The 13,809-nt window shown below is 36.0% G+C and overlaps 1 protein-coding gene across 2 annotated transcripts in view; it reads right to left on the bottom strand.

The window, feature by feature from the left end:
• CHIC1 (cysteine rich hydrophobic domain 1) overlaps positions 1-13,809 on the bottom strand; it is a 37,129-nt gene that overhangs the window by 14,850 nt on the left and 8,470 nt on the right. For both annotated transcript variants that reach the window (XM_019634003.1, XM_019634004.1), the window contains exons 2-3: positions 12,173-12,227; positions 5,315-5,470 (exon numbers count right to left, since the gene is read on the bottom strand). In XM_019634003.1, coding sequence (XP_019489548.1) covers positions 5,315-5,470; positions 12,173-12,227 — 211 coding nt within the window. The remainder of the gene's footprint in view (positions 1-5,314; positions 5,471-12,172; positions 12,228-13,809) is intronic.

Raw genomic sequence — 13,809 nt, 5'->3', positions numbered from 1 at the left:
AGCTGGGCTTCCGAGAGTCCCCGGTGATGGCGTAGGCTGCAGCCCCTGTGGCAGTGGGTTGCCATGGGCTACCATGTGTAGCCAGCAGCCAGCATGAGCGGCCAGCAGCCACAGTGAGCGGACGTCCAGAAGCCGGTGACTGATGTGCCTCGCCCGGGAAGAGCGCAATGATGGTGCCAACTTGGGCCAGTGAAGCAACGTCCTCCACAACTAGACTGAAGAACAAAAGGACAGCAACGTGTCTGTTCCCCTTCCCCCAATTCCCCAGCACTGTTCCCATTCCCCAAATTCCTCAATAAAAATCTTAAAAAAAAGATATGCAATATCAACAGCACAAAGAAAACTGAAGAAAAATGAACAGAGCCTCAGAGAAATGTTAGACATCATTAAGTGTACCAACATGCATATATTGAGAGTATTTGAACAAGAATAAAACAGAAGAAATATTTAATGAAATAATGGCTGAAAACTTCCCAAATAAGCTCAAGAGACTTCAAATAGGATAAACACAAGGAGATTCATAGCAGACACATCACAGTAAAATGTTGAAAGCCGTGGAAAAATAGAAAATCTTGAAAACAGAAAGATGAAAATGACTCATCACTTACAACGAATCTACAATAATATTATTTGCTGACTTCTCTTTAGAAATAATGTAGGGCAGAAGATAGAGGAAGAACAAGTTGAAAGTGAACAAAAAACAACTGTCAACCAAGAGTCCTATATGGATCAAATTAACTTAAAAAAAATGAAGATAATCCATTTAGGCATGTAAGGGGCTTGGAAGTTGTCCCTCCTACCCACACATCAAGAAAAACAAACAAACAAACAAACAAAAAACCTGAACCTGAAAATCAACGACTCTTAGATTTGTCAGAGAAGTAAGATAACAAACAGGACATGCCAGTGCCCCCAAACTGGAGAGGTGGACAGAGAGATACAAAGAAGTACAATTTACCAGAGTAGAAATAAAGGAGAGGAAAACTCTGTGAGAACCAGGACTAGAGTAGCAGAACCTAAACTTTAATTGATGAATTGCTGGCAGTTCAGTGGGGACAAGTTTGAGAGTTAAAAATTCCAAAGGGACCCAGTCTTGGGGGCGAATCCCATACTTTTATGAGTTTTATTACCTGAAGCTACAACTAATAGTAAACTCCTAGACAGACAAACATAAAATATCACTTTAAAGACCTATTTACCTCAATTTCTTTCACCTAGCACATTATGTGTAGCCTGCAAACAAAAATTAGAAGTCATACTAAAAGAAAAAACAAACAAACCAGTTTGTAAACACAGAGCAAGCATCAGAACCAGACTCAGAAATGGCAGAGATGTTGAAATTATCAAACTGGAAATATAAACCAACTAAGATTAATATGCTAATGCTCGCTAATGTAAAAAGTGGACAATATGAAAAAACAGACTGATAATGTTAGCAGAGTGATGGAAACTGTAAGAAAAAGATCAAAAGAAAATGGTAGAAAACCAAAATATCATAACACAATTGAAAAATGCTTTTGATGGGCTCATCAACATACTGAACATGGCCGAGGAAAGCATCAGTGAAGACTGAAGATATACCAATAGAAACTTCTAAAACTAAAATTAAAAAACTGAAAGATGAACAAAATATCCAAGAACTATGACGCAATTACAAAAGGAACAATAGGCACATAATAGAAATACCAGAAGATAGAAAGAAAAAGGAGCAGAAGAAATATTAAAAGCAACAGAGACAAGAGAATTTCCCCAAGTTCATGAAAGGCAACAAACCATATGATAGATTGAGGAAACTCGGAAAATACCAAGCTGGATAAATTCCCCGAAATCTACACCTAGTAACCTCATATTCAAACTGCAGAAAATCAAGGAAAAATCTTGAAAGAAGCCAAAGGTAAAAAAATATTTTACATATAAGGGAGCAAGGATAAGAGTTACATTGAACATCTCTTTAGAAATCATGCCTGGGACGAAATGGATGGACCTAGAGACTATTATGTTAAGTGAAATAAGTCAGTCGGAGAAAGACAAATACCATATGATTTCACTTATATGTGGAATCTTAAAAACTGAATAAATGAGAAATGTAAACAGAAGTGGTCTCAGACATATAGAGGAACAACTGATGGCTGTTAGTTGGGAGGGGGTGGGGATGAGAGAGAAGGGGAAGGGGTTAGACAGCATAAATACGTAACTACAATATTGCATTCAGTTCAATATGACAGTTCGAGGAATGTAATTGATGATGTGAATATTTTGTGGGGTGTCAGGTGGTCACATGTCTTGCTAGGGAGACCGCATCATGGATGGGGAAGGGGCTTGATCACTGCACTGTACACCTGAAGCTGATGTTGTATAATACTGTATGTCAACTTTAAGTGAATAATATATATGGTCATGGGACGTGGAGTATAGTGTGGGAGTGGAGGCAAGGGAATTGTAATAGATATGTATGATATTGGGGGGAAGTGGGGTGGCAGATTGGGGGAGGGGGCTTGTCACTTCTAGGGGTAAAAAGTATAACTATTGCACTGTGTTGTACAGCTGAAACTAATTCTAAAAAATGTGTATTTCATAATAAAAAATAATTAAAAAAAAATCATGCCAGCCAAGCAAAGAGTGGATTGAACTACAGTCATGTGCCATATTTTGATCAATGACGGATCACATATACGACGGTAGTACACCATTTAGCCTAGACATGTAGTAGGCTATAACTTCTAGGTTTGTGTAAATGCATGCTATGATGTTCACACAATGACAAAACACCTAGTGACACATTTCTCAGAACATATCCCATCATTAAACACTACATGATTGTGTTTAAAGTGTTAAAAGTACCACCAACCTAGAATTCCATACTCAGAAAAATTATCCTTCGAAAATAGAAAACTATGAAGGCTCCTTAAAAAGTTAAAAATGGGGCCGGCCGAGTGGCGCGATGGTTAAGAACTGGCTTGGGATGCCAGAAGGCCCCAGTTCGGATCCCACATATGAGGGCCAGTGACACTGCCCTCCACAGCTAAGATGCTGAACAACAGCACAACCTGGAGCTAGGCTGCTGTGAGTCGCCGGTGATGGCGTAGGCTGCAGCCCCTGTGGCAGTGGGTTGCCATGGGCTACCGTGTGTAGCCAGCAGTCAGCGTGAGCGGCTGTCCAGAAGCCGGCGACTGATCTGCCTCGCCCAAGAAAAGCGCAATGATGGTGCCAACCTGGGCCGGTGAAGCAACGTCCTTCACAACTAGACTGAAGAACAAAAGGACGGCAACTTGTCTGTTCCCCTTCCCCCAATTCCCCAATAAAAAAAAAAAGTTAAAAATAAAACTATCATATGACCCAGCAATTCCACTTCTGGGTATTTATCCAAAGAAATCCAATACACTAATTCGAAAAGATATCTGCACCCCCGTATTCACTGCATTATTTACAATGGCCAAGATATGGAAACAACCTAGGTGTCCATCAACAGATGACCGGATAAAGAAGAGGTGGTACACTTCATGGATGGGGTGGAGGCTTGATCACTGCACTGTACACCTGAAGCTGATGTTGTATAATATTGTATGTCAACTATAATTGAATATATATATATATATATATATATAGTCACGGGATGTGTAGTATAGTGTGGGAGTGGTCAATGGAATTGTAATAGATATGTGTGATATCGGGCAGTGGATTGGGGGAGGGGGTTGCCACTTTGTGAGGGGTAAAAAAGCATAACTAGTGCATTGTTTTGTACACCTGAAACTAATTAAAAAATAAAATAAAATGAAAAGAAGAAGAGGTGGTACATATACTGTAACCTTTACTCTAACTTTTCAAACAGCTTTATTTGATCACTTCGTAAATTATATAAATGTCCAACCACTACGCTGTACATGTGACACTAACATAAAATAATACTGAATGTCAACTGTAATTGAAAATAAATAAGAAAATAATTGCTTCTCTATTTCAGGCCTTGTGGTGAAGGTGTTAGTAAATAGGCAAAGCATAAACAGTTCATCAGAAAAAAAGATAGATCCTGGATAATATTAAAACCAAAAAAAATCTGTTATTAAGTAGTTGAAATTGGCTGTATTTGTATGATGGAAAATCCAAGACATAATTAATGCACATTGAGGCTTTAAAAATAATAGGGATGAACAAGAGTTATTGATTTGTAACTTTTGAAAGATATGACAATTTAGGAAGAAATTTATGCTGTCATTTTTTTTTTTAGCTGAGCCATCCTGCCACCTGTCGGCAGCTCAGCGGCTGCTCAGCTCGGGCCGGGACTCGAACCGCTGTTGCTCAGAGCTCACACTCTTGAGCGAGCTCTTAACCAACTGAGCCACTCGGCCGGCCCTTTATGCTATCATTTTTTAACTTATAGAAAGCCATTCGAGAATACTGTAGATGCTTTGAGAAACAATAAACTAAGCTCTATTTTAAGGAAAGCTCTGATCTACTGATAGTTACCAAGGGAATCAATAAAATGTTTAACTTTTCCACTCAAGAAGTTATAGGGGTGGCAGTATTTTATTATTTGTCTTTTTGAAGTAGACATTTAGGAGAGCAAGAGAGAGATGGAAAGTAAAACATAATGAGTACTTCTCGGGAATATTTTTGGCTTTTATGAAACCACTGCTTCACTAATTATCCCTCCACAAGGCGCTGTGATTTTGAATATGGTTCAGCCGATTATTATTTAAAGGTTTACGTGAAATTATCAATGTGGTACAGGAAAAAAATTTAGGTAAAATAAATGAATTTTCCTCACTGGCGTCAATTTAAAAGTTTAAAGATATATCTTTCCATGGGGTGTGTGTGGGGGTATTCAAAGACTAAAATAAAATTTAAAGAAGATGAGATTAAGGTAACAGTCTTAAATTCATGACATAACTAGCAATGTCATATTAGAATATTGTTTCAACATGTTCAGAACTAAGCAGGATTCCTGCCCCCCCACCAACTTTATAGGGCACTCTCACTTCTGCCTCTTCAGATCAGAAGGTCTCCCATATATACTTGTAGGTTGGAAATGCTTTAAATCAGAGCTTCGGGTTTTGTTAAAAGAATGAGTAACCCAGTTACATTTACATTTACTTAAGGACTCCACTAACATTGCACTTATTTAAAATGATGGGAACCCATGTTAAGTGATAAAGTGTTGATAAAGGTTGGACAGATGACTTACTCTCTGTGTTCCTCTAGAATGAGGATAGCATTGTTGTGAGAATGAATTAAATCATGGAATATACTTGGCACATAGCAAGTGTTTAACAAATCTTAGCTCTTATCATTAGTATACAATAAAATTGTTACTCACTCTTTTGTTGAGACAAATGACAGGCCACAGGCTGCAGCCCAGGGTGCAGCAGCAGCAGAGACAACCGCACAGCAGCCATCTCCCATTGACTGGGAGAGCTTTTTTCAAACATGCGTTCACACGGCCAATGCTGCTCTTGAATTCCTCCGGCGCCACCTACAAGGGCACAGGCTTTAACAGTTTGTGGGCAGCTTTCCACTAACATCTCTAAACCTAGAGAAAATGTTTGTCTTATTACAAATACTTTAAAGAATTACACATGTCTAAATAGATTTCCTCCCTATCTTCCCCTATAAATATGTATTACATACTCCTCGATGACATTAGAAAGCAAAACAATATAATTGTATGTTTATAGAACTTCTTCTGATGTTCACAAACAATCTTCTGCAATTGCCAACAACACAATGACAGCAATAAAATTTGTGGTAAAGGATACCCACCAAACAGTTTTCTTACCAAATATCCTCAATTTTAAGGTGATAGTAATAGTGTCCAGTCACTCTGACCAGAATTAAGACTAAAAGCATAAAACAACAACATGAACCTATATACTACCAGAGAAAATGAAATTTAAATCAGACCGTGGCAATATTTCTGAATTACTTTAAAAAAGGCAACTCTCAAATCTTTTCTCCCTGGCAAATTTGCAACATAACAGTTTCAACTCTTGCCATTGTTCCCATTGTTTGTAGGGAAAAGCTACACTTACAAAAGGCAGTGAGGAGTGGTTCCATTCAAAAACCCATCTTAGCAGTCAGCATAAAATGTGCTCATGACTGCTGCAAATTTTGAAAGTTGAAAGGTCCTTATACAAATTGAATATTTTGAATTACTACCTCTATTGCTGGAAGTGGCTGCTTCTCTGTAAACAACGACAAAGTCAGTTCAAAGGCAAGAACATGGCAGGCATAATTAGATTTCCACCTAAAATTCTGCTTGAAGATTATACAACTCAAAGGCTTACTAAAGATAGCTTACTTTCAGTGAAATCACATTTTGGAATCTCAAAAATGATCCCCTTTTATTTAGAAAGCTGTCTGACTGTAAAATCTATGGGGAAAAATGCAGCATCTGGCTGTGCAAGAGAAACTTATGAAATTGTTAGGAAAAAGAAACTGCTATAAAAGAAAAGTCTGATTAGCACATTTGTTATAAAAAATATAGAGCTTTACAACTCTTCCAAGTAGAAGTTATACTAGAGGAATCAATTTACTACATTTTTGTCTTTTAATAGACATGTCTTCAAGTCAACACTACAAAACATATAGCTATTAGCAGGTGTTAGAAAGCTACATGACCACAGAATTCAGCACTATCATGATTAAAACATTAAGTAATTATTTTAGCTTTATTAGAATCATTCATGCTACCCAATAAGGTTAACTGCTTAACCCATATGATTTTCTTCCTAATATGTTAACTAACAACAGTTGTGAAATTGTGAGACTCAAAACTGTATTTACATGGGGAAAGTACGCAAATTTTATTCTCCATCTAGATTGTTGGCAATATGACCTAAAGACAATCAATGAGTAAAAAGAATTTCAATTAAATGACTAAATTTCTGAGGTAAATATGAAAATAAATTCAGAAAACCATGGCTTATAACTGAAAATAGTAAACACCAACAGGCTAAGCACATTAGGCAATAAATCAAGATCTGGATTCTAGTTACTTATTAGCTATGAAAAATCTTGGCAAATTCATTTAATTTTCCTGAGTTTTAGTTCCCCATCTATAAAATGAGAATAAGAATCTTTGTTTTATATACCTCACAGGTAATGGAAATTATACCTTAGAAAGAACCTCCTGACTGGAAGGCTTTCAAAAAGAAGTCAGTGATTCATAGCTCTGACTAGACTTGGAGAAAGAAAAGCAAAGTTTTGCTACACATTTTATTATAAACAAAAGGACATTCTGCTACATTTTGAAAGCAAATTCAATGCTCTACAGTTCTTCAATTCTTCAGATTTATCTCTCAGTGATATTCAACTTCATTTTTTCCTAGTGAATCACTGAACAATGAAATAGAAGTTAAGGAAAATACATTTATATATTTAGCTCTAACTTGTAATATAATATTACTATCAATTCTCTATAAATTGTATATCTGGAAACATTAACACATTTTTAAAACATGGCAAATTTTTTATATAAACTTATGTAAATCACAAAATTATGAAGTCTGTCCATTTACAACTTTAAGGCCTGTAACTAGTATTTAAATTTTTATTTAAAAATAAATTTTAATTTTTTATTTAAAATTTTTATTTACAAGTGTACAAGCACAGATAAAAAAAGTTAAAGTAAAGAGTGAGGCTAAAGTCAGAAATTTATCAACCCACAAAGTAAAACTTGCTTTTCACTGAAAACTCTGTGGGTGAAATAAATTATATGCCAGGCATATAACATGTGTTATCAATTCTGTCTTTCATTACATGCTTCTGGAAATGAATTAACAAAAACATTTCTAAAATGTGGCAAATTTCCTTCTTCCCTTCTAACACGTTCCACATTCACATTTAACACTCAATAGTCTCTGTCTGTACACTCTTATCATGGGCAAATTGAAACTAAAATACTCAAGTTACTAAAAATGAGAATTCAGATTTTTAAAAATTTAAGTACAGTTGACATTAAATATTATATTAGTTTCAGGTGTACAACACAGTGATTTGACATTTCTGTATCTTACCATGTGCTCACCCTAAGTCTAGTAACCATGTGACACTGTGCAAAGTTATCACATGATTACTGACTGTATTTCCCTTCACCTTTGTCATCCATCCCTCCATTCCACTCCCCTCGCAACCATCAGGTTTTTGAAGTGTAAAATAAATCTATTGAAAAGAAACCTTACTAGAACTTGAAACAATAAACTAAAATCTGCATTTTCACTTAAAAAAAAAAGGCCAGGACTGTCTTTCAAAAAAATCTATTTGAATAACAATAAAAGTAAAAAAACATAAAGGTATAGGAAATGGGAACTGGTTAAACTACTGATTTTAAACAATGTGAAAGGAATGTTTAGTTAATTGTGTGGAATCAGAGTTAATAACATTTTACTCATTTATTTCCATATAATTATCTCTAGTAATGAAGGTTAGATGGAAGCCCTTTACTTTCTAGCCAAACAGCAGGATGTAAAGAAACATTTAATTCCCTTTGACTTTCTTGGAAAGAAAAAAGAAAAGCACATCATAAAGGTAGGGAAAGGGTCATAATATTTTATAACAGGATACAAGAGACTCTGTAAACAGAAGAAAATCTAAGCAAAACCCAGCAGGACTGATTTGCCTCCTTCAATCAAGGGGAACACAAGCCTATCTAGCACTTGTCATATCGGCTCATAAAAGTGAAGGTCAACTTTATGGCTTATAGTTCCCAATACTGCACACTACTCTCTCCATAATACCATTTAATTGTTTCAAGCTGAGAGTCAGGAGCTTTTATTTCTTTTCTAAAATTCCGTGGTTCTTTCATTTTCTGGTCACTAGCTTCTGTATGTGTACACCTGTTTGATATGTCCTGTTGTGACAGGAGGACTTATCTTTAGTGAAACGGTAGAAACTATTTTTTCTGCACTTAATATAAAACATCATTTTTTATTTCTATTTAAAGCATCAACACATAACAAGCACAAAATTAATATTGAGCCACAGAGCTTGTCAGAATGGCTTTTAGGTTTTCAGAATGCACTCTGCAATTTTGCTTAGTTGAGGCATAAAAGCCATTTAGAATCCCATTCGTGTTGAAAGACTTTGTCTAAGGTAGATTTATTTTCCTTTTCTAGATGTTGCATTTAGCAAATGAGTGAAAATTCGCATTTTTAAATATTTTTACACAAAAACTGCTAAATCTGGAATTCAGACCTTTTTTTTCTTTTAGTTTTTTTTTTTGGTTCATGTAAATTCTTTTTGGCTCTTCCCCCCAGTTATCAGAGAAGCATTTTGATAATCCAAAATAACCTATACAAATTAAACAGTGCCTACTGGAGAAAAATCATCTGATTAAAGAGAAAATGAATAAAGCTAATGCTACACCATGTGACTTAAGAATCAGACTTTCAGAATTCCTTTTAGTGTTATTTTTTTCTCACCAAACACTAAACTAAGAAAAATATCACAGTATCATTTATGCCATATCCAATATATGAGAAATTTTGTGCACTTTAAATAGTGCATACTAGAATAAAATATCCAATCATTATGATATGTGCTACAAAACTGGTAACCTGAAAAGAATGGGTGTCATTAAGAACAGCTCATGTCTAGATTATTTAAGTTGTGTTTAGGCATACCAAAAACAGCTTAAAATTCTTACTCCTCTAGTTTACAACACTGTACTTTGGGGCTGGTGGAGCTTTTCATTTTAGAAGGCTTTGAGAGAAATGAAGAGGTGTAAAGAAATATTTTGAACATCCCTCAAGCACATACAATTGGCCTATTTCAAAGATGGATAATTCTTCTGTCTTAGAACTCTCTTCTCTGACACTTTTTTGATTATTTTCTAGAATTTCTTGAACTTGTAATTCAAACTTTTAAAGAACTAAACCAGTAATAAAGCTGGATATAACTGCCCAGACAACATAGCAGCAGCATAAAGGGAACATAAAGAACAAGTTTTCCATTGGAGATGTTTCAATTCATAATCTCTTTACTTTTAATATTGAATTTGCCACCTTTCCACACATTATTGCTCAAGAGATTTTTTTCATAGAGACTTTTTTCATTTGGAGAAAACATTTAAGATTAACTCATATAAAACAAATCTAAGTCTGAACTGCTACTTCAACTGAACATACCAGAGAGTGAGGCCGAAATCTCACACCAAAGGGCTCTTTGTATCCTAAAAAGTTATGAAGCCACATATTTTATAATGTTAAATTAGCAAGGGATTATCTCCACCTGTTTATTATTATGTGGCATGATTTGATAGACCCCGGGAGAGATATAAAAGGTCCAAAGTCAAGAGGACAAATTATTGGTGGGACCAGAGAATCCACCACTACTCAGATGAAGAATGTAAAAGTAGCAGAAGCAATTAAAAATTGAAAGCTGGTGAATTGAGAAAACTAGAAAAACAATCAGAGTAAAACCGGGATACACTCAGGTAGAATGGTCAACAGCAACCACAAACTTACATTGGGAAGCTAATAAGTACCTGACAATATAGTAGGTATCTTATATATGCTGCAAGAAGTGAAGTATTAGCATCATTATCTCGATTTTTCACAGAAGAACTGAGGCTCAGAGACGTAGCTTGCCCAAAGCCACAAAGCCAGTAAGTGACAGACTTTGTATTCCAGCCCAGATCTGACTTCAAAGAGCTTGTTTAATTACTCTGTACTATCTCAAGCTGACTCCATTTTTCAGGGGGAGAATGAAGCAAATAAATAATACATTTCAGGGTTAAATTAAGTAGAATTTATTGTGATCTCAATGATAACCCTTGAAAAATGAAAGAGGTCTGCTATCTTTTTCTCTTTTTTCCCCTCCAATGAAGCTGGGGAGAAGACTGGGAAAAGGACAAAAATGAGAAGAATAAGCAGCTGGAAAATATATCATGACGAAAAGGAGTCAATTTTAGTAGAACTATTTTATCCCATTCTCAAATAGTTTACAGTAAGAGGGCAAATTAAAAATAAACTAAGGTTTGAATAGGTAATATGATCACATGGTTCAAAAATCAAAACAACACTAAAAGATAATCAGAAAATGGTCTCATCCTTGCCCTTGCTTCCACCCATCTCCTTCTCCTTCTTCAACGAAGGTAATCACTTTTATTAGTGTCATGTGGATCCTTCTAGAATTACTTTATAGATTATCAATGTGTTTATTTCTCCCCTGTATTACACACTTTACACATTGATTTGCATCTTGTTTTTCTCAATAATGTATGAGAAAAATTAACACCAAAATAGCATATAAAAGCCCTTTAGAGAATGAAATTATTTTAAAATATGACCAAAATCTATACTGACAAATAGCATTATTCTAGTACTAAAATTCAACGGAATGATATTAAGTTATAGGATTCAACACACAAAAAGTTAACTTCTTTTAACCCCAAATCATTATTTTAGCTACCAAGCACTCAGATCTTAACCATTTGGAAATTATTGAGTATTTTGTAATACAATGGCTTTTCTCTTCCTTCATCTACATTTTCTCAAGTAACAAACGTGTAAATAACCTTTTGCCTTAGTCAGAGCCTTTTCCCTCCGGGCCTAGAAGTTAGCATTACTGTTGTAAGAGGAGTTTCCAAACACGATTTCAAATCCTAGGAAGTCTTTGACTATTCAACCTCAATGCTAGAAGATACTACTGAATGTAGAGGAACTGGGGAACAATTTATTGCAGTGAATCCAATTTTAGAAACTCAAACTATCTAAAAGGCAGAAAAACATCTAACCCAAAATTTGATTCTTTTGATGTATAACAAATCAGACCACAGGACACTTTATAAAAGAGTGATACAAAGTTAAACAATAACTTTGTTCACTCTAAAAACATTGGAAATTACTGAGCTAAATAAAAACTATATACACACACACACACACACACACACACACACACACACACACACACCCCTACCAGGTCTGAGAAAAAAGACAAAACTGTAAAAACTGAACAAATAAATAATGGGTGGCATTAATGGACAACGAACAAAATAACTGATTATAGGCTAGTTGTCATGGAGACAGCTTTCAGACACTAACACCACAGCCTCCAAGTACCCTGGCCTCTTGTTACTACACTTCATTACCAGTGACTCAAACATTTGTCATAACACTGAATAACCCATAAAACAATGCTTTTAAAATTCAAAAGTTCAAAGCAAACTCTCACTTACCTTCCCCGTTAGAACTGAGGGAAATTCAGTATCAAACTTGTTGCTCAAGCCAAACCTTAAAAACAAAGACAAAACAAAATATATTCTACCCAGCATGTTTAACTCTCTCCCATTTAAAAAAAAGTCACAAAGCCATGCATTTTTCTTTTGATGTTGTGATTTTAAAATGTATCGTAAAACTAATTTTATGATATTTATAGAAAATAAATCTTTGACTCTTAATCCAAATTAATAATAAAAGAAACTTAAGGAGCAAAGGTAAAGTAGGATTATAATTAGATCCATGATATGGAATTAAAAATAATCAATTAGAGAAACAATGATATAGACCTGGAAATATAATTTTGACTGAAATGTTTCTGTTAAAACCCATTTTAGTTGATAACTGTTGGGACTGGTTGATGGGTACCATGTGAGAGTGGGTTATACTATTCTTTCCACTTTTGTGTATATGTGAAAATTGTCCTAATAAAAGGTAATAAAACCTTTGGAACCATAGAGTTTGACAACTTATGGTCAGTTACTCAAAGGTTGATCCCTATGAATGACTTACATATATACGTTCAACCAATTTTGAGAAAACAGATCCCAGCCTTGAAAGCTCTGACACTCTTCAAGTATGCTGGCTGAAATCTGTGTTGGGGGGCCGGCTGAATGGCTCAGTTGGTTAAGAGCGCAAGCTCTGAGCAACAGGGTCGCCGGTTTGATTCCTACATGAGCCAATGAGCTGAGCCCAAGCTGAGCTGCCAGCAGGTGACAGGATGGCTCAGCTGGTGAGAGCACATGCTCCTAACAAGGCTGCCAGGTTTGACTCCCGCATGGGATGGTGGGCTGCGCAAACGGTCTTGGTCGCAACGTGATGATTTGCCTCAAACAACATCAAAAGCAGACATTCACCAGAGGAAGGTTATGCTCTCAGTGTGGTGGGATTTTAAAGGTGTCAGTAATTGGACACATTGAACATTCGAATTGATTGTTTGGTTCCTTGGTAGGAGCTCGAGGTGGTTTCTTCTGCAGGTCCTTAGTTGTAGGGCTTCTGTTCAGCAAGATGTCAGGTGGTTCTCAATGATGGTTGTTTTGTAGTTTAGTTATAATTTTTGATGTGCTCGTGAGAGAAGTTAAGCACAGCATTTATCTACTGCACCATCTTGACTGGAAATCTTAACATGCTTTTAAAGTGACCCTAAGACCAAAGTGCCATAAATCAGTTTACTCAAACAGTACAATAAGTTATTGCATAAACTTTTACTAAATGCCTACTATATTCTATTATGCTACTAAGCATAATGGAAGATAGCTAAATAAATAACAGTAGTTTCAGTTCTCAAGGAACTTAATATAGGACAGAAAGAACCTAAGGATCAGCATTTGCATTTTTTTAAAGATTTTTATTAGGGAATTGGGAACAGCGCTGGGGAATCGGGGGAAGGGGAACAGACAAGTTGCTGTCCTTTTGTTCTTCAGACTAGTTCTGGAGGACGTTGCTTCACTGGCCCAAGTTGGCACCATCATTGTGCTCTTCCCGGGTGAGGCAGATCAACCACCGGCTTCTGGATGGCCGCTCACGCTGGCTGCTGGCTACACACAGTAGCCCATGGCAACCCACTGCCACAGGGACTGCAGCCTATGCCGTCGCC

This window comes from Hipposideros armiger, unplaced genomic scaffold (assembly GCF_001890085.2).
Source record: "Hipposideros armiger isolate ML-2016 unplaced genomic scaffold, ASM189008v1 scaffold_1473, whole genome shotgun sequence".
NCBI lineage: Eukaryota > Metazoa > Chordata > Mammalia > Chiroptera > Hipposideridae > Hipposideros > Hipposideros armiger.
The sequence above is the reverse complement of the archived record's forward strand: the minus strand, read 5'-3'. Positions and strand labels throughout refer to the sequence as shown.